Raw genomic sequence first — 20436 nt, forward strand, 5'->3', positions numbered from 1 at the left:
CATTGCAAAGCTGTGGAGCCCCACGGGCTGTTCCGAACCGCATTTCCGTAGTCAGGATTGGAAACTGGGCTGCCCTCAAGGAGTTTACATTCTGGTGGAGGAAAGACTTTTAATAACCGCTACTGTAAATAAGTGTATTTTATAAATGGTGAGGATGAATGTTGGGCTTACCAAGGTGGAGTGGAGTTGTTGGTGATACCAAGTTTGACGAGGTGGGTTAAGCCAAACCGTGCAGTCGTGTCATGCCCCTGGGAGGAGACCTCATTCTCACCAGAGGCGCCCTGTGGCCTCCCTGGTTAGCCTGTTGGCCTTCCATGGCGTGTCCCTTCACTGCCTTGTCAGTTCTGCAGTCCTGTGTGTATGTTTGCACTCCAGCCTCAACCACTTTCACTGTCCTGAATGCATTAGTTTTTGTGGCTTCCATGCCTTTTCTCATTCTATTCTTTCTGCCTAGAATTCTCTCCCCACTACTGTCTGCCCAGTGAGCACATCCTTTAAGAAATGTCTGCCCCCTTTTAAAAAATTGAGGTATAATTCATCCTTTTAAAATGTACAAGGTCTGTCCAGAAAAAGCCCAACCATTGTTAATATAATAAGAATGCTTTGCACAACATCGGTGTAACCTGGAGGGTAGACTGGAGTGCACATGCATGAATTATGATAACTCCACTGTACTAGTCATTGGAAACTGTGGATACCATTGAGTGAGTGTGTGTACTATGTGGCTGTCACATTCTAAATGACTGAACGAGTAGAGCAGTGAATCTGCATCAGATGTTGTGTTAAGCTTGATATTCCTCCATGGAAACTATTCAGATGATTCATACGGCCACAACTATGGGCAACTGGTGATTGGCAGCTTCATCACAACATTGTGCCCTCTTGTGCATTTTGTCTCGTGCACAGTTTTTTTGTGAAACATCAAATCACCCAGGTAACTCAGCCCCCCTACAGCCCAGATTTGGTGGCCTGTGACTTCTGGCTTTTTCCAAAACTAAAATCACCCTTGAAGGGAAACAGAATTTCAGACCATTGATGAGATTCAGGAAAATATGACAGTGCAGCTGATGGGAATTGGGAGAACTCTGTGAAGTGCCAAGGTGCCTACTTTCAAGGGGACTGAAGCATCATTGTCCTACGTACAATGTTTCTTCTGTCTTCTGTCTTCTTAAATAAATGCCTCTATTTTTTACTCCATTTTTGTTTTCATATTACATGGCTGGAAACCCTCTGGGCAGACCTTGTACCATTCAGTGTTCATAAGGCCATCCAACCACCACCACTAATTCCAGAACATCTTTATTCACCAAAAAGAAACCCTGTTCCAAGAGCGGTCCAGCCCCATTTCCATCACCAATCTATTGTCTGTCTCTACGGGTTTGCCTATTCTGGACATTTCATGTAAATGGAGTCATGCAGTATGTAACTTTTGTGACTGGCTTTCTTCACTTAGTCGGATGTTTTTCGTGTTCATTCATGGGGTAGCAAGTATCAGTAATTCATTCCTTTTTGTGGCTGAATAATATTCCATTATATAGTTATACCACATTTGGTTTACCCATTCATCAGTCAGTGGACATTTAAGTGTATCCGCATTATAATTATTATGAGCAATGCCATGGATATTTATATACAAATTTTGCATGAATGTATGTTTTTAGTTCTCTTGCCATGTATAACTAAGAGAGGGGCTGCTGGGTCATGTGATAGCCCTGTGTTTAGCATTTTGAGGTATTGCCGAAGTGACTGCACCATTTTTCGTTCCTCTCAGCAGTGTATCGGGGTTCTCATTTTTCCTTATCCTCACCAACTCTCTTTTTTAGATTATAGCCATTCAAATAGGGGTGCAGTGATGTCCTGTTGTGGTTTTAATTTGTATTTACATTTTCCTGATGACCAAGGTGTTGAACATCTTTTCATGTACTTACTGGCTATTTGTATATCTCCTTTGAAGAAACGTCACATTAAATCCTTTGCCCATATTTTTTAGGTTTTCTGGGATAGTTTTCTAATTCATCTTTTTTTCCAGTGGAGGGGGTGAGAGGAAGCAAAGCGCAGGGAAAGTGCCTCCTAAGACCTTACCAGTGCCAGGAACCCAAGGCCTAGGTGCCCCACAGCCTAACAGGAGGGGTGGCTCGGGGGATGGGCGGGTAGCTGTAGGGCGCAGAGGGACTCCAGGGGAGGCTCCTGTGAGCCACTGAGAGGTGGATGCACACCCTGCAGGCAGGACCTGCCATTTATCACTGCCCTGGCTGAACCAGGCCGGATGCACAGCGCTGAAGTTGGGGGTGGGGTGGAAGGGGGAGGAGAGAGACAGACAGAGGTACAGCGATAGAGAGTGAGACAGGAAGTGGTATGAGAAAAGGATAGGCAGAGAGGGAGAAAGGCAGACACAGAAGGACCGAAAGAGACGGAGATGGAAGAGGGAGGGACAGACAAAGACAGAGTGACAGGGACAGAGAAGAAGTGAGGGACACTAAGAAAGAAGGAGGGCGAGGCAGAAAAAGAGAGGTGGAGGCACTTTACCCACTTTTAAATTGGGTTGTTTTCCGTTGTTGAGTTGTAAAAGTTCTTTTTATAGTCTGATGCTAGACCACTTACTAGATCATGATTTGCAAATATCTTCTTTTTTCTTGTGTGTTATCTTTTCACTTTTTTGCTTGTATCCTTTGAAGCAAAAAGGTTTTAATTTTGATGAAGTCATTTAATCTATTTTTTTCTTTCGATGCTGTGCTTTTGGTGTTATACCTTAGACGCCATTATTACAAGACCAGTGCCCTAACCCCTGAGCTATGGGGCCTGACACCACTATTACCAATCCAAGATTACAAGCATATTCTTCTCAGCGTTTTATAGTTTTAGCACTTACATTTAGGCCTTCTGTCCATTTTGAGTTAATTTTTGTGTATAGTGTGAGGTAAGGATTTAACTCAGTTCTCTTGCATGTACACATCTAGCTATCCCAGTGCCATTTGTTGAAGAGTTTTCTTTACCCGTTGGGTGGTCGCGACACTCCTGTCAAAAATCAATTGACCAGAGCTTTATGAGTTTATTTCTGGACAGTTGGCTCTGTCCCTTTGGTGTATATGTCTGTGCTTAGGCCAGGACGATACTGTTTTGACATTTGTAGCTTTGTAGTAAGCTTTGAATCAGGAAGTGTGAGTCCTGCACCTTTGTTCTTTTCCGAGGTTGTTTTGGCTTTCTGGAGCCTCTTGCAACGTCACCATTTTCTATCTTACCAGAGTGTTTTTCTCCTTCAAGACACCACAGCACATAGACTACCTCTCTACTTTGTTATACAGTTATTTATTTCTCTCTCTCCTGTTGAGCTTTGAATAACTTGAAGGCTTATTCAGTTTTGGATCTATAGAGCATAGCATAGTACTTGCTTAACAGTAGTACAATTAAGTACTAATGTTGCTATTTTAAGTGAAATGACATATAACCAAACCAGTTTTACCATAAACTAGTTGATATAGACAAGAGTTAAGTTCCTATGGCATTATAACAGAACGACATGGAATGACATTATTTGAAGACTTGCTATACTCCTTGAATGACTTTGAAGGTGAAGAAGGCAGGAAGAAGAAAGAACTAAAGTTTGTAGACACCCATTTGACCAAAGAATGGCGACAACGTAAAACATGGATAACTGTACAGAACGGATTTTGCTGTGTGTCTTTATAGGGGTGGCAAGCTCGTAGGCCTTGAAATCGTTAGGTGCACACAGGTGCTGCTGAGGATGATGTGTGTGACGCTCCTCAGTGCTCACTTCAGGGCTCGGCAGCCTGAGCTGACTGAAGGAAGGTCAGAATTAGGGAACGTAACCCTGGGGGAACGCTACATCCAGCTGTTAGCTCCCCGAGGGTAGGCAAGAGCCCTCCTCCTGGAAGAGGGAGGGAAAACACCCAGGGCAAAGTTTGGTAGAAAACATGCACAGAAGTGACCTTAAACAGGCCAGGCCCGTGTGGAGGAAGTGACATATGATGCAAGTACAGTTTCTCTGAAACTGTAACTTTGAGATTACAGTAGTATTTTTGATACAATAAGTTAAAATGGCCTTTCAGACCACTTTCCCCTTGCATATTGCATTATTTTCTTAGATGAGCTCTATGAAATGATAAGTCACTCGTCTATGATCTCTTAGCTGGCAGGTGGCAGACCCAGGATTCGAACTCGGGTCTCTCTCTGCAGGACTGCACCATGTCATACACACAGAATAGGAGGAAGTCATTGTGGCAAATGTGGAAACTGAGGCAAAAGCAGCTGAACTGATTTGCTTAGAATGGAAGAGCGCTAAGTCAGCATGTGCCCAGTAGTGCCAGGTTCACAGGAGTGTTCGTGCTGACTTGATTATGAGCTTTCCAGGCATTCACAAACATCCTGTTGGATATTTATCTTCAGCTTTTCTTAATCAGACGCTGTAACTTTCCTACAGGGAGAAAATGGGTTGAGCAGCCAACCCAAGTATTCCAGTCTGCTTTGTATATTTCTGCTGGAAAACAAATGAATTGTCATTCTGGTGTGTTTGTTTTCTTTTTCATAATATACCCAAAGCCATAAAGCTTTGTAACAGCAAAGGCAGAAATAAAACCACCTTCTCCTGATTCTTGAAAAAAGGGAGTTGTTTGAAGTGTTTTGGTGGAAATATGAAGAGTTCTGTTTTTTACATGTAAATTCTGTAAATCCTTAGGAATGAGTATGACTAATTATGGCTTTACAAGTAGGATTTTTAAAATAAATTTTATGGCTTCCTTTAAAGAGATCGTTGGTCCCCTGGTTTCCTCCTCACTATGTCATTTTTCCTGCGTCTGTGCACATCACTAGGTTGAAAGAATCTAGTCTCTAAAATCAAACATATTTAGCTTTTTGCCCATTAATGGTAGTCTTAGCAAAGGGAACAGAAAGAAGAAACTGAACAAATTAAATTTCCTTACAGTCTGGCATGTAATTTCCATTAGGTTTCAAGATTGTGAACATGTACTGATTTAGGAGCCTGCATTACTGTCCCCCAAAGACATTTTGAAATAGCTAGAACAGTCCTCAAATATGTTCTCATTTTCCTCAGTCATTAAAACGTTGATCTATTTCAGGAGTCCCACAGAACTGCGTGGTTAAGAAATTCTCAAGTTCATTTTCTACCTACAACCAAAGCATACCTTTCTTTTTTCATGAAAGATTTTTTTTCATTATGACCGAAGGAAATCGGTCACAATGAAAAAAAGAAAATACAGATTTTTCAAAAAGAGGAAAATTTCAATCACCCATAATTCCAATTAATGGATACATTTCATACTTTACAGACTCTTCTATGGCCTTTCTTGTTGAGCAGGTGTTCATAGTTTTCTGTGTCATTTAATGTAGAATTATTAGTACGGTATTATTGCACAGTATTCCACAGCACAGAGTACTTATTGTTGAGAACATTTCATGCACTACCCTTCAGTCCCTATGTAGGTTTTGGATGTTACCATCCCAGTGTTTTGGCTGAGAGGAGTGGGGCCAGGAGAAGGTGGGTGACTTGCCCAGGACACCCCCCCCCGCCCCNTTCCCCCCCCCCCCCCCCCCCCCCCCCCCCCCCCCCCCCCAGCAGGCTGCACAGGCAGTGTTGGAGCTCATGACGGGCGGGCTTCAAGGTTTTTCATTTTAAGTACTGTCACCTGCTCCTTCCCTTATAATGTATGTAATTAATTCACTTCTGGTGGATTTTTAGGTCAAATTTTTAACATTTATAAGCAGTCTGGCAATGGACAACTTGTGTGGATGTATGTTTTTTTTTCCTAAACATTCCTAATTATCAACTTCAGATTAATTGCCATAAAGGGAATTGCAGAGATCAAAGCTATGCAGAATGCACCCTGGCTGGTGTAGCTCAGTGGATTGAGCTTGGGTCTGCGAACCACACAATTGTGGTTCGATTCCCAGTCAGGGCACATGCCTGGGTTGCAGGCTGGTTCCCAGCAGGGGACTCATGAGTGGCAACCATACATTGATAGTCATCTCCTTCTCTCCTTCCCTTCCTCTCTAAAGATAAATAAATAAAATTTTTAAAAAAGAATAATCTATTTTTTAAAAAAAGCTATGCAGAATGCTAAGATCGATGTTTTTGATAGATATTTTCAGATTGCTTTTAAGAAAGGTTGTACAAATTCACAATTCACCTTTCCACTGGCCCAGCAGTGAGTGGAAAAAAAGACATATATATTTAAAGCCTATTCCGGATGTTTTGCTTTTCCCCTCGGAGCCCCACCAACGAGGTGAGAAGAGCTCGTCCTTCCTTCTTCGCTGTACGACCATCACGTCACCTGCCTGTGTACAGCTGCGTGCTACATGTAGATTCTGCGTGCTGCAGTTCCTTCGGCTAATTTCACATTTATTTAGGGTAGTAATGCTTCTTTCGGAAAGCAGCATGATAAACTGGAAAGGACATGGACTTTGGAGTTAGACGAACCAACTTCTAGGTCTCAGCCCTGCCTACCCACAGCTAGGCTTAATCAGGCAAGCCGCTTGCTGTCCTCCGGCCCGTCTTGTCGCCTGTGAAGCGGGAGCGATGCCTCCTGCGCCGCATCATTATGAGCAATAAGTTTGTTTGAAGATGTCAGTCATGTTACTGGATGTATAGTAGGTGCTCAGAAAATGTTCCTTCTCCCTTTTTATTCCCCACACATTGCTTGGTCTGCCGCTGTACATGCAGAGGTACCTATAAATACAGTGAATGCTTGTTGCGTGAGTGAGAGTAACCCAGACAGGCACTACAGTGTGTGTGTGTGTGTGTGCGCGCGCGCACATCTGAGCAGTTGCATGGGGCTAGTGCCCCAACAGCCTGAACCACAACCCTAGATTCCAGTTGCCTGAAATGTTCCCAGAATCCAAATGTCTGAGTCTGTGCTCTGTGTATCTCTAACCCCCTGAATAGGTGGGAATTTGAATTTTCAGTTGAGGAAAATTCGTTCCTCGGGAAACCTTGCCAAGCTTCATGTAGCCATAGGGAAAACAAAATTTCATAGTAAGCTAATTGCAAAGCTCTGTCCTCTAATGAGTGGATTGGTCAGAATTCTCTGCTACAGTGGGCTCTAATAGAAAGTGATTATCTCCCCAGCCTTCCCTGGGAAGTGGCAGCATCAGCCACACACGCTTTCCTGGGGGAGTGGGGGTGGAAACAGGGAGGGAGGCAGCACTGATGTCCTGGTCCTGGGCCCCACGATCTCTCCCTGTGGTGGGGTCCTGAAGGCTCTAACGCTATTATCTTGGTCATTTCCTTGCTTGTTTCTATCAACCCTACATCTTAGTTACTACTTCTTTGCCAACTAGTTTTCTTGTGGTTTATATGGTACCGGTAGTATTCAACCCCACCCTGCCCCCCAAACAAAAGCACGAAAGGAGAAACTTCAAGTAAGGAGGGGTGACTTTCAAACGTGAAGTGCCACGTTTACCTGGAAAACTTGGAGTCTTATTTCTATGAATGGCTTTTCATGATGTTTGTTCTTCCAATACAAGCTGCTGTTCTTTCTTTTTTTGAAAGAGTGCTTTGCTTGACGGCTGTGTATTTCATTAGTTTCTCTTTGAGAAACTGGGCTTACCTTGAACGAAGGCCCAGTAAGTGCTTTTATTCTTCTTTTGTAACGATTTTTTTAGTGAGTGTCTAGGAAGCAGCCTGGTGTAGTACTTTGGCTTTAGACAGATCTGGGTTGTCTCCGCCATTTACCAGCTGTGACTTTGGGCAAAGTCACCTAACCTCTTTGAGCTTTGTGAGTTTTCTCATTTATAGGATTGCTATGAGAGCTACATGAGATCATGTATGAATACTAAATGGGACAATGGGTGCCAAGTGCCAGGCAAAGTGACCCGCGTAGTAGGTCCTAATTAGGTATCTTAGGACATCCAAGTTACAACCTATAACCTAAGTCTTCCAGGATGGATGATAGCAAGCATTAACATTGGAGGCAGTGACTAGACAGAACCATTGGAAACTGTATGTTACAATTGAAAAATAAATAGTATGCCCTGGTTGGTGTGGTTCAGTGGGTTGAGCACCAGCCTACAAACTGAAAACAAATAGTAAACACGGTATCAATTTTCTTTGCTCTCCAGTACTTTGTTTCAGTACTTCAGCTCTGGCTGGTGTGGCTCAGTGTATTGAGCACAGGGCTGTGAACCAAAGGGTTGTTGGTTTGATTGCGAGTCAGGGCACATGCCTGGGTTGCAGGCCAGGTCAGGTCCCCAGTAGGGGGCGCATGAGAGGCAACCACATATTGATGCTTCTCTCCCTCTTTCTCCTTCCTTTCTCCTCTGTCTAAAATATATAAATAAAATCTTTTTTAAAATACTTAATTAAGCTGACTTAAACATAAAATCATGAATCTACCTGACTTTTGCCACTACTTCTCTAACTGGACTATGGTGTCATAACTGGCTGACGTCTTAAAGCAAATTAGATCTTTTCACCTTATCCCAAATTTGGGCGTTGACACGGCCAGTGGTGATCAAAAGGGAGTTAGCTCACCAGCAGGAACTTGAAGTCCCACGTCCCCGGCTCTGTCTTGCTTCAGAGTTGCTTTGGAACCAATGACAGGGCATGTCACCACCTCCCTTTTTGGTCTTTTCCTATTACTGGAGAACTATAATGCTTAGATAATTGCTTATTCACTTTTTGAGATGTTGAAATAGAAAGCACTGCCAACTTGGAAGACAGTAGTCGTTTCAGTGGAAGCACTTCATGTCGATTGGAGGAGCGGCATCAGGCTCCCTCCCCGCTCACTGTGTGTGCCTGGAACATTCATTGTGCTCCAGGTGTTGCTGCAGAGCTGGGGGAGCAAGGCGAGGCGCAGGCATGGACAGTGCCTGTCAGCTTTGGCCTCACCCTGTGAGCTCATTTAAAGTCACCCTGGATGCTCCTGGTGTGAATGGATCAAATCTCTAAAACAAGATGGAGAGAGAAGCCTCCTGAATAAGATCAAAGAGAATGAGGGAGATATTACCTGTAACCAAAGCAGTAGAACATAGAGTCAGTTCGTACTAGTCCTTCTACTCCTTCTCCGTTCTTCATTTCTGTTTTCTCTCCAGTAAAAAATTCGAGACCTTTTCTATCTGGAGTCTCACTGGGAAACCTTGCACAAGGCTTAACGTCTCTCTGGGCCTCGGTTCTCTTATCTGTGAAATGAAGGTGGAGGTTCCTTCCTGCTTTTTTGTGGTTCTGTGCTTAAACATACCTCAAGCATTTAGAATATAAATATCTGCTGACTTGAAGAAACATTAGGACAAAACAGAAAGTCACTTGAGCTTCCCAGGAGCTGGAGAATCATCCATGTACAATACAATTCTTTTAAACAAGTTCTCTCAGTGTTGAATTTTTTGTCTCCCCAAGAGCTCTATAAAAATAGTATTTTCTTGCCAGAGACATTAAGGCCCCAGAACTACTGCTCTCCTTCTGTGAACGTATTATATGGTTTGTATTTGGCTTAGAATCTTTTTAGCAGACAGACCAGCTCCATTCTGAGAGGCTGACTCAGCAGAGTTCCTCCCGCACATTCCCGCTCTTTGCAGGGTTCGGGTGCCCACCGCTGCCAGCTTCCAGGCCTGCTGGAGCTGATGCTGCATCTCTGCTCCCGTACTTGCCCATTTCCCCTGATTTAACTCAGGTTGTTAGGGCTTGAGCCAGGCCGGTCTCACTTTTGTCCATGACCTGGTCCAGGACCACGTTGGTTCTCTCAGTGGTGCTCACCTCCTCTGCTGCTCCAATCCACGTGGCCCCTGCCATCTGCACAGCCCGTCCTCTTTCCTGCCTATTCCCTTGTCACTGTCTTATCTGCTGATCTGCCCCTCAGGATTGCCAGACAGCCTCTCTCCTTTCCCTTGTCTGAAATCACAACATAATCCCCAAGGTTTTAGGAGTAATAATCTAATGTTTTATTATGGAAAATTTCAGTAATTTTTAGCAGTAGAGAAGAAAGTACAAGTACCTTGTGTACCCATCACCCAGCTTCACTAAGCTTGTTTCATCCACTCCTTTCAACCCCAGATTACCTGGAAGCAAGTTTCCCACAACGTACCATTTCTAGTTTCCTTTTTTAAAAAACTGCTCCCACTTTACTTGAGAGAGAGGCATACGCTAACTCTCATCCGGGTTTCATTCGATGTAGCCCAGCCACCTTTCTGGTCTCGCAGGCTCCCGGTCTGCTCAGAAGTGGAGGTCCCTCCCTGCTCTCCCCTGCCCCTTTCTGGTGGATCAGCTGACAGAAGAATGGGAGCCAACTCACCTGCCTGGTGAGGGGCTGTGTGGAAGATGGCCCCTTAGGTGGGAAGGGACGGCTGTTTCAGGGGTGAGGGGGACAGGGAAGGCAACTGTGCCTGAGTCCCGCCTCGCTGTCAAAGAGGAGGCGGGCGGACGGGTTTGCATTCACACCCAGCCACTGCCAGCCGGAGAAGACACGTTGCCTGAGAAGACACGTTGCCCGAGACACAGTGGCAGCTGTGAGAGCAAGCTGTGGCCTGGTTTCCACCCCCTTGCCCCTTCCCTGGAAACAGGTGCAGCTGTCCTCCTATAAGACATCTAAAGGCTTGTCCTGTGTGTCTCCATTTTCAGATGCAGTGGCAGAATGTGGAGCACGTTGGTGACCAGAGCCCCTATGTCACCTCTGTCATTCTTCACATTAAGCAGAATGTCCCCATCATCCGTGACAACCTGGCTTCAACACGCAAATACTTCACTCAGTTCTGCATTAAATTTGCAAAGTAAGTCCTGGAACATTCTCATCCCTGGGGGATTTCGAGGCCATACTTACTGCCAGTGCGCTCACAATCCAGGTGTCCCCACCATCCAGCTAGAAAGGAAATTGAAGGGAAAGGAACTTAACCTCCAGAGATCTGCTGATGGGGAGGGAGCACTGGGGCTATTTACAAGGGATTCTCCAAATGAGGATGTGAGATCAAATTCCTGGCTAATTGCAACGGCACACACAGGTTATAAGGCACTTAGAGTAGAGTAGGCTTCGGTAGTATAGTGTTCTGGTTGCGGTGGGCAAACGAATTTTTTTGTACCCCAAAGAAGCAGAGTAATGAAGCTAAATCCCCTGACGTCACAGATGACAGTAACAGTGACGCAGTCACCTACCACATCAATGCAACTGTGATAGGGGCTGTTGTTCTGAGTCGTGTGGACGTAACTGTGCCTCTGCCTGCCCCCTGGGTTGAATGATTAAAATTATTTTTCAGTGATTTCACATATACATTTTGTCTCTCCAACGAGATGATAAGCTTTTTAAGGGTAGGCACCACCAGTTCTGTTTCTTCTGAGCCTTTTCTTCCTCCCCCACAGTAGCTCTTACTGGGGCTGCCAGAATTTATCTGCTCGCAGATGTTTGGGTCCAGGGAAGGTACTAGAAATTAGGAAGGCCAGTCAGGAAGCTCCATTGCCAAGGCAGAGAGAGTGAACTGCATGTCTTCCTGCCACATCCTTGTGTGTGGCCATTTCTGGCTTGATGTTTTGAAGCAGGGAAATAGTTTGGTCCCTTGCCAGCCAGCCCGCATCTGGCTGTAGCACTGTTTCCCCCGAGACCAGACAGTGCACAGGGTCAGTGCCTCCTCGGACCAATTAGCAAATAAGCACTTTGGCAAACTGCTCAGGAAAGGGCTTCAGGAGGGTCAACCCAGTCCAAGCTACTGTATTTAGGTTGTTCTCTTCCAAGTCCCAAAGGGTGATTTAGGACTCCAAGTTTCTGTCTTCCCCAAATATCTCCCTGTTTGTATTCAATTAAGGCTTTTCCTCTCCCTCACAAATAAATCCCTGAGGACCCTCAGTTATGGAGTGCCTTACGGCATCAGCTTCAGTTTTACTTTGTCGAGGAGAGATAGAGTTGGGTCTCCAGGGGGGCATTAATGTTTGCAGGAGAGCAGATGAACCAGGAGCTGACATTTCCTTCGCTCTGCGGGTGCTCATTAGGGTGTGTTAAAAGCATTGCTGATAAATCACATGGTGACACTCCCCAAAGCCCCTGGTAGAAACAGTATGTCTAAAAATTGACTGTGGCCAGAAGCCTCCAGTGTGGTCGCACGGGGCCCTGATCGAGCTAACGTCGAAGTGAGTGCACCCGGCCGGTCCCGGCGCCAGCCTCACATTCTCTCGCATCCCCTTTCATTTTGTCACTGAGCCCATATTGTGTAAACGGGGGTAGGGTGCCCATCTCTCACCTCTGGGAAATTTAACCTGTGAAATCACGAAGTGGCTTTCTTATTTAATTTGTGGTGCTCTCTCACCCTTCTAGAATCCCAGTGGAAGACTAGGGAGCTCAGAGGCAGGGGTTTCCCCAGCCAAGAGGCACAGCCACCAGCATTCCAAGGGGATGGGAAAGCACTTAGCTGTTACCCACCGCGTTGCTGGGACTTCTCCCCAAAGACGTGCCCCTGCTCTCTGTTTTCCTCACCCCACCCCAGTGGACCAGCAGACACAGGCAGATCCAGGCACACCTGGAGCCTACTCTACTGTGGAGTAACTCGGGTTATAACTGTGTGTGCCGTTGCAATTAGTCGGGAACTCAGTCTCACATTCTCGTTTGGCCTGGCTCTGATTTGAAGAATCTCCCCAGTGCTGCCTCCTGATCAGCAGATCTCTGGAATGTAAGTTCCTTTCTCTGTAACTTTTTCTGCTATCCCACCAACATAGAGCCATAGGTGTTTCCACTTGGTCTCTGAGCAGGAGCCTTTCCTATGTAAACATTAAGATCACCCTTCTGATTGAAACTACTAAGTGACTTCTCTGTCCACTAAGCTGATTCTCCTCCAATCAGTAATGGAGATAACAAGACAAATGTCGTTATAGTGGTTGGGAGGATAAAATGAGAAGTGTTGTGTAAACTTCCTGATGGAGTGCTAGTTCCAAGCTGACATTCAAAGAGTGGTGCCTGCGCCCTGGGCAGCGTGGCTGCGTTGGTTGGAGCATTGTCCCCTACACCAAAACCCAAAAGGTCCTGGGTTTGATTCCCGGTCAGAGCTCATACCCGGTTTGCGGGTTTGATCCTCGGCCAGTGTGTATACAGGAGGCAACCGATCAATGTTACTCTCTCACACTGATATTTCTTTCTCTCTGCCCCTGCCAAACCCTCTCTTCAACAACAACAATAAAAAATGTGGTTGTCCTATCATTATTATCTATTCAACATGCATTCACTTGAGTAGCTGCTATCTCAGAATTAAGCGCTTTGACTTAATAGATACTGTCCCTATTTTTGTTTGCCTTGCAGTCCAGTGGAGGGAAACAGACATGCGAATAAATAAGGGTAGTAAAGTCAGTTAGATATTAGACTAGAGGTCTGGACTCTGTGTAGAATATTGTTGAAGGAACATAGTGACTGAGGAAAGACTTCATGGGAGAGAAGGAGAGATGTCCTTGAGCAGAATCTGAGAGACATGTGTACCCACAAGGCCATGGGGGAGAGGGCGCCGTGTGAACAAAGGCACGGAGGCGGAAATAGCCTGCGGAACCACAGGATCTAAAAGTGGCTCCGCTGGTTGGAGCACAAGGAGCCAGGGCTTAGCACGAGGAGGCTGGGGACAGAGAATCAAGACAACCAAGGAAGGCTTCGTCTGCAGCCTCACAAGAGTTTTAAGCAGGGGAAGGTCTTGGTCATATTTGCATTTGAAACTTCCTTTGGCAGCAGATGGATTAAAGGGATGAGGCTGAAGGCTGGGAGACCAGTTAGGGAACAATTGAAAGGGTCCAAGTGAGAAAGGGCAGTAGCAGTGGGAATGGTTGGAGGGCTGGATATGGGAGTGCAGGGGAAAAGCTGGTCGCTGATGGGATGCTGGGGTGGAGGGTGAGGGAGCTGTCTAAGGCAACCCTTGGTTTCTGACTTGGGTGACTGGGTGGATGAGATCCAGTCCACGAGCCTGGGTTACCGGGCAGGGCTGAGTCGTGGGCACGCTGGGGTTCAGGTTGCAGGGGGCCATTCCAGTGGGATGTCCAGTAGGTTGTTGGATGTTAGAGTGGGCACAGTGTATGGGAAAAGGTGTAAAGAAATCTAAGAGGATGGAGGTCACAAGCCTGAGAGCGACGTTGAAAGAGGGAGAAGAGGGGTGCTAGCCAGCCTTCATCTCAGTGTACAGATCCTGCTTTATCGCCACTGTGCCTTCTTTGTCGTGGGTCCTTATGACACCTCCAGGTCTGTCACTCTGGACCTGGCCTTGAATATAGGCATTTCTAGCTCCCACACTTGCTGTTCTGCTTTCCCTACTTGGGCCTCTGCAGTTGTTTCAAAAAGCTTCCCCGACCTATTAAAATTTCATTGTCCCTTTCCCCACGCCAGAATCATTGTCAGTTCACCAGGCTAGCATTACCCTTCAGCCCCCAGTACATTTAGGGAGATCATATATTTCATTCCTGATCCAACACTTGCTCCCTTAACACTTGTTTTCTATTTTTGCCTTTAAGATCCCATAACTACCTCATGTATATTCCACTCTCATAACTGGTAGGGTGTTTCCGGCTACTAGTAATGGAAGCCTTGACTCAAACTGACTTATACAGAAGGCGAACTTTTGTTTCATATAACTGGGAACCCAGAGTAGGATAGATGCAAGGGTGGTTGAATCAGCGGTTCAGTGATGTCATTAAGGACCCAGGTTCTTCACCCTGCTCTGCTCTCCTTGGGGCTGGCTTGATCCTCAGAACAGTGGGGAAATGGCTGCCTTTATAACCAAATACAAGAATACCCTGAAGAAGAAGAGAGAGCTTTGCCCCAGCATGCAATGAAATCCTTCCCTCCAGTCTGCTTGGACCAGCCCAGATCATGTTCCCATCCGGCACCAACAACAGTTACCAAGGGCACACCATGCTCTGACTGGGAGACTCCTCAGGATTCAGCTCTGTAGTGGGGGAGGAACCAACTTTTTCCTGGCATCCCAAGGCCATGTCCACCTAAATGAAATCAGGACCTTGGCTGAAAAGAAAAAGAAGGCAAAAGATGCTGGTAGGCCACAGAAGTGTCTTCTTCATTTCTCAGTTTTCCTTATGGATGGAAGAAGGGCCTTAAAGTTCTTTCCTACAGTTCTTTGCAGAAGAGAGCATAAGCCTGATTTGTCACTTCTTTTTTATCCACAGCTCCTTCATTCCCAAGTTCATCACGCACCTCTTCAAGTGCAAGCCAATTAGCATGGTGGGAGCAGAACAGGTGAGATGAAGTTGGTATGGGGTCTTTTCTCTATGGCTTTGGTTGTCACTCAAACACATGTCTTTCTGGCACAGGTCCACTCTGGAGAAATACGGTTGCCGATTTCCCCCGTTGGGGCACAGTGTGGTGACTGGACAGCTTAATTCAGTCATCCGTGTATTTAAAGAGTTTTGTTCCTACTAAGTATGCAGGCCTTGTTCTAGGTACAGGGTGTACCATGGTAAACAAGACAAAAAAGTTCTCACCCTTATGATACTTACATTCTGATAAGTAAAGAGAAAATATACAATTTAACAAAGAAATTAAAAGACAGTTTCAACTTCAGTATCCTAAAGGGCGTGAAACTAGGTTACCGAAAGAATATCTTAGCGGCATGAGGAAGTAATGGCCGTGCCTTTGAAGGGCAGAGAGGGCTCCTCTGGGAGCAGGGGCTCGGCAGGGACCCGTGCCTGGGGCGGGGACCCCCGGAGAATAGCACAGAAAGGCTTGTTCTTGTGGTACTGAGGAGCTGTCTGCCACACCCAAGGAGCCCCTGTCACTTGTCCCACTCCGTTCACTCAGATTCTGGGCCTCTAGGCGTCTTTGTCAGTTGTATCACCTGAGCACGAAGGAGCTGTGTCACGTGGTACAGCAGAATCACCTCTTTTCAGCTGCCACCTACTCAGACTACGGGAACTGTGAGCACTTTGAGTTCAGAGAGCAGTTGAAGGTGCTCTTTAAAAGAAACAGTCATTGTGATCCCCTAATTCTCTAAAAAGCATCTACTTAGATGCATTCTCATATATTCATTAAAATCTTCTCCAGGCCTCTACTTAGCAACACTTAGTGAAAGTACTTTTTTTTTAAGTAAACTACATTTTTAAGTAAGAAAGTTATATAATTCAGTGCGTTTCTATAACTCCTGCTCTTCCATCAAATCAGCCAACTTGGTTGAGACTCAACACTCTCCCAGCTCAGCAACTCGCCCTCACATGGGGCTCTTGGCTGTGCTGGTCTGCTGGTCAACGTGGCAATCGGCATGTGCCCAGTGCATCATGGGTCTCACGCTGTGTCAAAGCCAGAGATGGAATCTCGATGAATATCAGGAATGTCTTGAATCTGATAAATGCAGTGTGTTTTTATGCTCTTTGTGAGTGAGTGGAGGTTATGAAAAGCCAGTATGGAGTGAGCACTGGGGTCGCGGGTTTCAGAATCAGAGGCCTGAGGCTGAATCCTGTCTGTAACAACTGTTTGACCTTAGACTCATTACTGAACCTCCTATCACTTGAGTTTCCTCATCTATAAAGTGAGGATAATCCTAGTACTGCCTCATGGGGAAGTTGCAAGGGTTAAGCAAAATAATGCACTTAAAAAGTGCCTGGTACAGTGTCCAGCACAGGGGGAGCCCAGGGCCAGCTCCTACGTATTTATGCTTCCGCAGACCAGGGACTGGACTTTGTTTCTGCTCTCATTTTCTATCTCCCTGCATAGGAACACCTAGCCAATGTTTGCTGCTGGCTGGCTGGCTGACCGGCTTTGACCAGGGTCAAAAATATGTAGTCTCAGAGAACATCTCAGGAGGTTGCATGGATTCAGGCGCTGACTGTGTCTGTAGTGTCTCAGTGTTTTGAAATTCTTGACTGTTGCGTGTCGTGAGCAGAGGACTAACCCTCTTCATTAGAAACAGCAGCCTGATGCCCCAACACGTTGTCTCCAGTTTCCTCAGCACACGTCCACTGGGCACTGGTTCTGTCCAGCTCACTGTTGTGCGTAATCAGAGAAGATGCAGCGTGATTACTATCTGTGTATCAGAAGAAGCTTAAGTGTCCTCACTTACTAGGTTTCTGTCTCTAGACATGAGGAAGCCACTGGACACCGAGTTGACTCATTGCGAGCATGTTTTCAGGGGAGCGCAGCTCTGCCCAGGCCTTGCTAGCCGATTTGCTGTCTGATAGCCATGCTATTTTCGTATCATCACATAAATCCAATATCCTATCTATTTTCCCCAGATTTTTCTCTTCTTTCAAAGAATGTTAAAATAATCAGCTCAGGCTCAAAGCCCATATCTTCAGAAAAATATCAGTTTAGCCAGTATTGACTCTTGCTTTGAGAGGTGAATGAGAAAACCACCTGTGAAAGTGGAGTTTTACTTTCTCAGACCCCAGGCAGAGATGAGTGGGTGAGGAGGCCGTGGATCTCAACAGGCCCAGCCTGGGGGAGGGCGTGAGTGGGAACCAAAGGGCAATGTGGCCCTTGAAGGGTCCCATGGAAAGTTCAGGGTGAGCTGGGTCCACGCTTGCCCTGAACCTGTGGACTTAGACACCAGGCAGTCATGGAGCTGGAGGTGTAATCAAACAGGCAGCAGAACCATGGGAATCAAGAAGTTAACAAAGAGATGTGCATAGACTGAAATAGGTTCTGCCTCCAGTCTTGCCCTGGCTGTAATGCAAGCTTTAATAAAAACTGTGAAATGCAGAACCAAGATTTAGCCTAATCTCAGCTGCTGGTGCTTTGCCACAAAGGTACTAGATCCTGAATTTAGATTCTACTTTAATACTTGTGCTGAAAATTTTCCTGATATTTATTCTCTTCCTGATTACTACACAGCCTGAATTATTTCTCTTGGGCCCTGGAGTCCTCTTGAGCAGTTGCAAGGGCACATGGAACTGAACCTTACTGGTATATGTAATGCTTCTTGCTACTTTGTGATTTTCAGAGTATCTTGTGGGATTTGCGGGGTCATTAATCAGTCTTATAGCCATGGTATCTACGACTGCGCGCACACCAGAAATGGAATCCATTCATACAAACTTACCATGGAGGGAGCAGAACAATAAGGTGTGGGGAAAAGAGCCCTAAGACGTGGGGTCCAGTCCCCCCGCTGCTGTTAACGGTCCCATTGACCAGAGAAGCAGTTTCTTCTCTGCTCTGGGCTCAGTTTCGTTGTGTTTATTTTGTTTTTTGGGGGTTTTTTTAATTTTTTATTTTTTATTTATCTTTTAGAGGAGAAGAGAAGGAGAGAGGGAGAGAAATATCAATGTATGGTTGCCTCTCATGCATCCCCTGCCAGGAACTGGCCTGCAACTCAGGCATGTGCCCCACCTGGGCATCGAACCGTGATCCTTTGGTTCGCAGGCCCGCACTCAATCCACTGAGCCACACCAGCCAGGGCCTCGTAGTATTTAAACGAGAACACTGAACCAGACGCTCTCACACGCCTCTCCTGGGTCTGTCACATTGTGGAGCTTAAAATGTTTTGAGCAATATTCCTCATGTCTATGAAGTTACCTTATATTCCTTTGTAGCACTGTTACAGAACAGACCCAGGGGAGAGTGAACAATATACTATTACCGAATTGGCCCCCACCTTGTGCTCCAGGGGTTCCCCTTACCCGCCGCCAGGGAAGGACGTCTCTCAATGCAAGAGATTGAAAAGGAAAGGAACTATTTATTTAAAAGGTTATACAGCCCTGGCTGGTGTAGCTCAGTGGATTGAATGCAGGCCTGCAAACCACACAATCACGATTCGATTACCAGTCAGGGCACATGCCTGGGTTGCAGGCCAGTTCTCAACAGGGGACTCACGAGAGGCAACCATACATTGATATTTCTCTCCTTCCCTTCCCCTCTAGAGATGGATAAATAAAATCTTTAAAAATAAAAAAATAAAAAATAAAAGAAAAGGTTATACAGACTTAGAGTAATGACTTAATGTCTTCATTAAAATACTGAAGTCCTTTAGAATACCCACAGATGCACACAGTCCTTCCTTCTCCCTCTGCCCAGTCTGGGGTACCATATCTCAGGAAAAGAAGTAGAAGTCCGTGGTTCAGGCAGCCCCTCAGTTCCTGGCACCATCAGCTGTGTTGCCACTGTGATCTCCAGTTAATCCAAAGCCATGTGACATCTTTTTAAAATATATATATTTTATTTATTTTTTATTTTTTAGAGAGAGGGGAAGGGAAGGAGAAAGAGAGGGAGAGAAACATCAATGTGTGGTTGTCTCTCATGAATCCCCTGCTGGGACCTGGCCTGCAACCCAGGCATGTGCCCTGACTGGGAATCGAACCAGCGACCCTTTGGTTCACAGTCCACGCTCAATTCACTGAGCTACACCAGCCAGGGCATGTGGCACCTTCTCATGGCCCACTAGCAAGAGTCCTTTCACCCCTTTCCTTCCCAGCAAGGTCTGTCCTGCTTCCTAAGCCACATTGCAAAAGGGAGCATCCCAAAGCCGCGTAGTCCTGACTCTCGCCAAAGCTGCAGCATCCCAACCAACCATCATGGCTGCCACACCTGAGTTTAAATCTCAGTGCCAATCTTCCTCTGCAGCCCCATTTCCAACTCCTCACACAATCAGTTACACCTGCCAGCATTCCCATATTTTTCCAGCCTTTCTTGGCTGCCATAGTAAGTCCGGGCAGGCGTGGCACCAATCATCTCCAAGCTCTTGTGCAGGCTCTGTATCCAGGGTGAGTTGCCTCCCAGTTACATCCTGGGTGGAAGTCGCTTCCATCCCCCTGACTCAAAGCATGACCACAGCTATTTAACGTATCCATAAAACCAGTTAAAGGTTATAGGTATGTTAAATGACCGTGCCTGAGGTTATTTGCAAAACTGTTGCTATGCAAAACAGTTCTCCAATGGACCTGCTCTATGTGTCCCATCCCCAAGTTCAGACCTGTGGCGGTTGAGGACATCCCATATTTTAAAAATATTTTCTGGATACTCTGAGTTCTGGACCCCATTACAAATCCTTCTTTGGACCCCCCCTGGCTGCACTCTGTTACAGTACTTTTATATCTCATGTTGACTTTTTTATTATGGTGAAACATGCAAAACATAGAATTTATCACCATAACTGTTTTTAAATGTACAGTTAAGTAGTATTAGGTACGTTCACATTGCTGTTCTGCCCCCACACCATCCACCTCCAGACCTTATTCATCTTCCCAAACTGAAACTCCATTCCCATTAAACACTGACTCCCCATTCTGTCCTCGTCCCTGATCCTTGCAAACACCATTGCATTCTACTTTGTGTCTGTGAATATGGTGACGCTAAGATAACCTCTAAGCAGAGTCATACAGTATCTGTCCTGTTGTGTCTCGCTTATTTCACACTCTAGCGTATCTTAGGGTTTATCCATGTTGTAACATATTTCAGAATTTTCTTCTTTCTTAAGGCTGAATATTTCATTCTGCGTATATACCACATTTTGACCCTACTGACTTCTAAATTCACCAAATTCAAAACCATATATTAAAAAAATATGTTTAAAGCAAATTTTAGATGT

The 20436-nt window shown here is 45.6% G+C and overlaps 1 protein-coding gene across 1 annotated transcript in view; it reads left to right on the plus strand.

Annotated features, from left to right (window-relative positions):
• Positions 1 to 20436, plus strand: part of VPS53 (VPS53 subunit of GARP complex) — a 140313-nt gene that overhangs the window by 105362 nt on the left and 14515 nt on the right. The window contains exons 18-19 of the mRNA XM_037069757.1: positions 10583 to 10731; positions 15092 to 15161. Of these exons, the coding sequence (XP_036925652.1) occupies positions 10583 to 10731; positions 15092 to 15161 (219 nt within the window). The remainder of the gene's footprint in view (positions 1 to 10582; positions 10732 to 15091; positions 15162 to 20436) is intronic.

This window comes from Sturnira hondurensis, unplaced genomic scaffold, assembly GCF_014824575.4.
Source record: "Sturnira hondurensis isolate 20B ecotype Veracruz unplaced genomic scaffold, ASM1482457v3 Scaffold0018728, whole genome shotgun sequence".
NCBI classification, from domain to species: Eukaryota; Metazoa; Chordata; class Mammalia; order Chiroptera; family Phyllostomidae; genus Sturnira; species Sturnira hondurensis.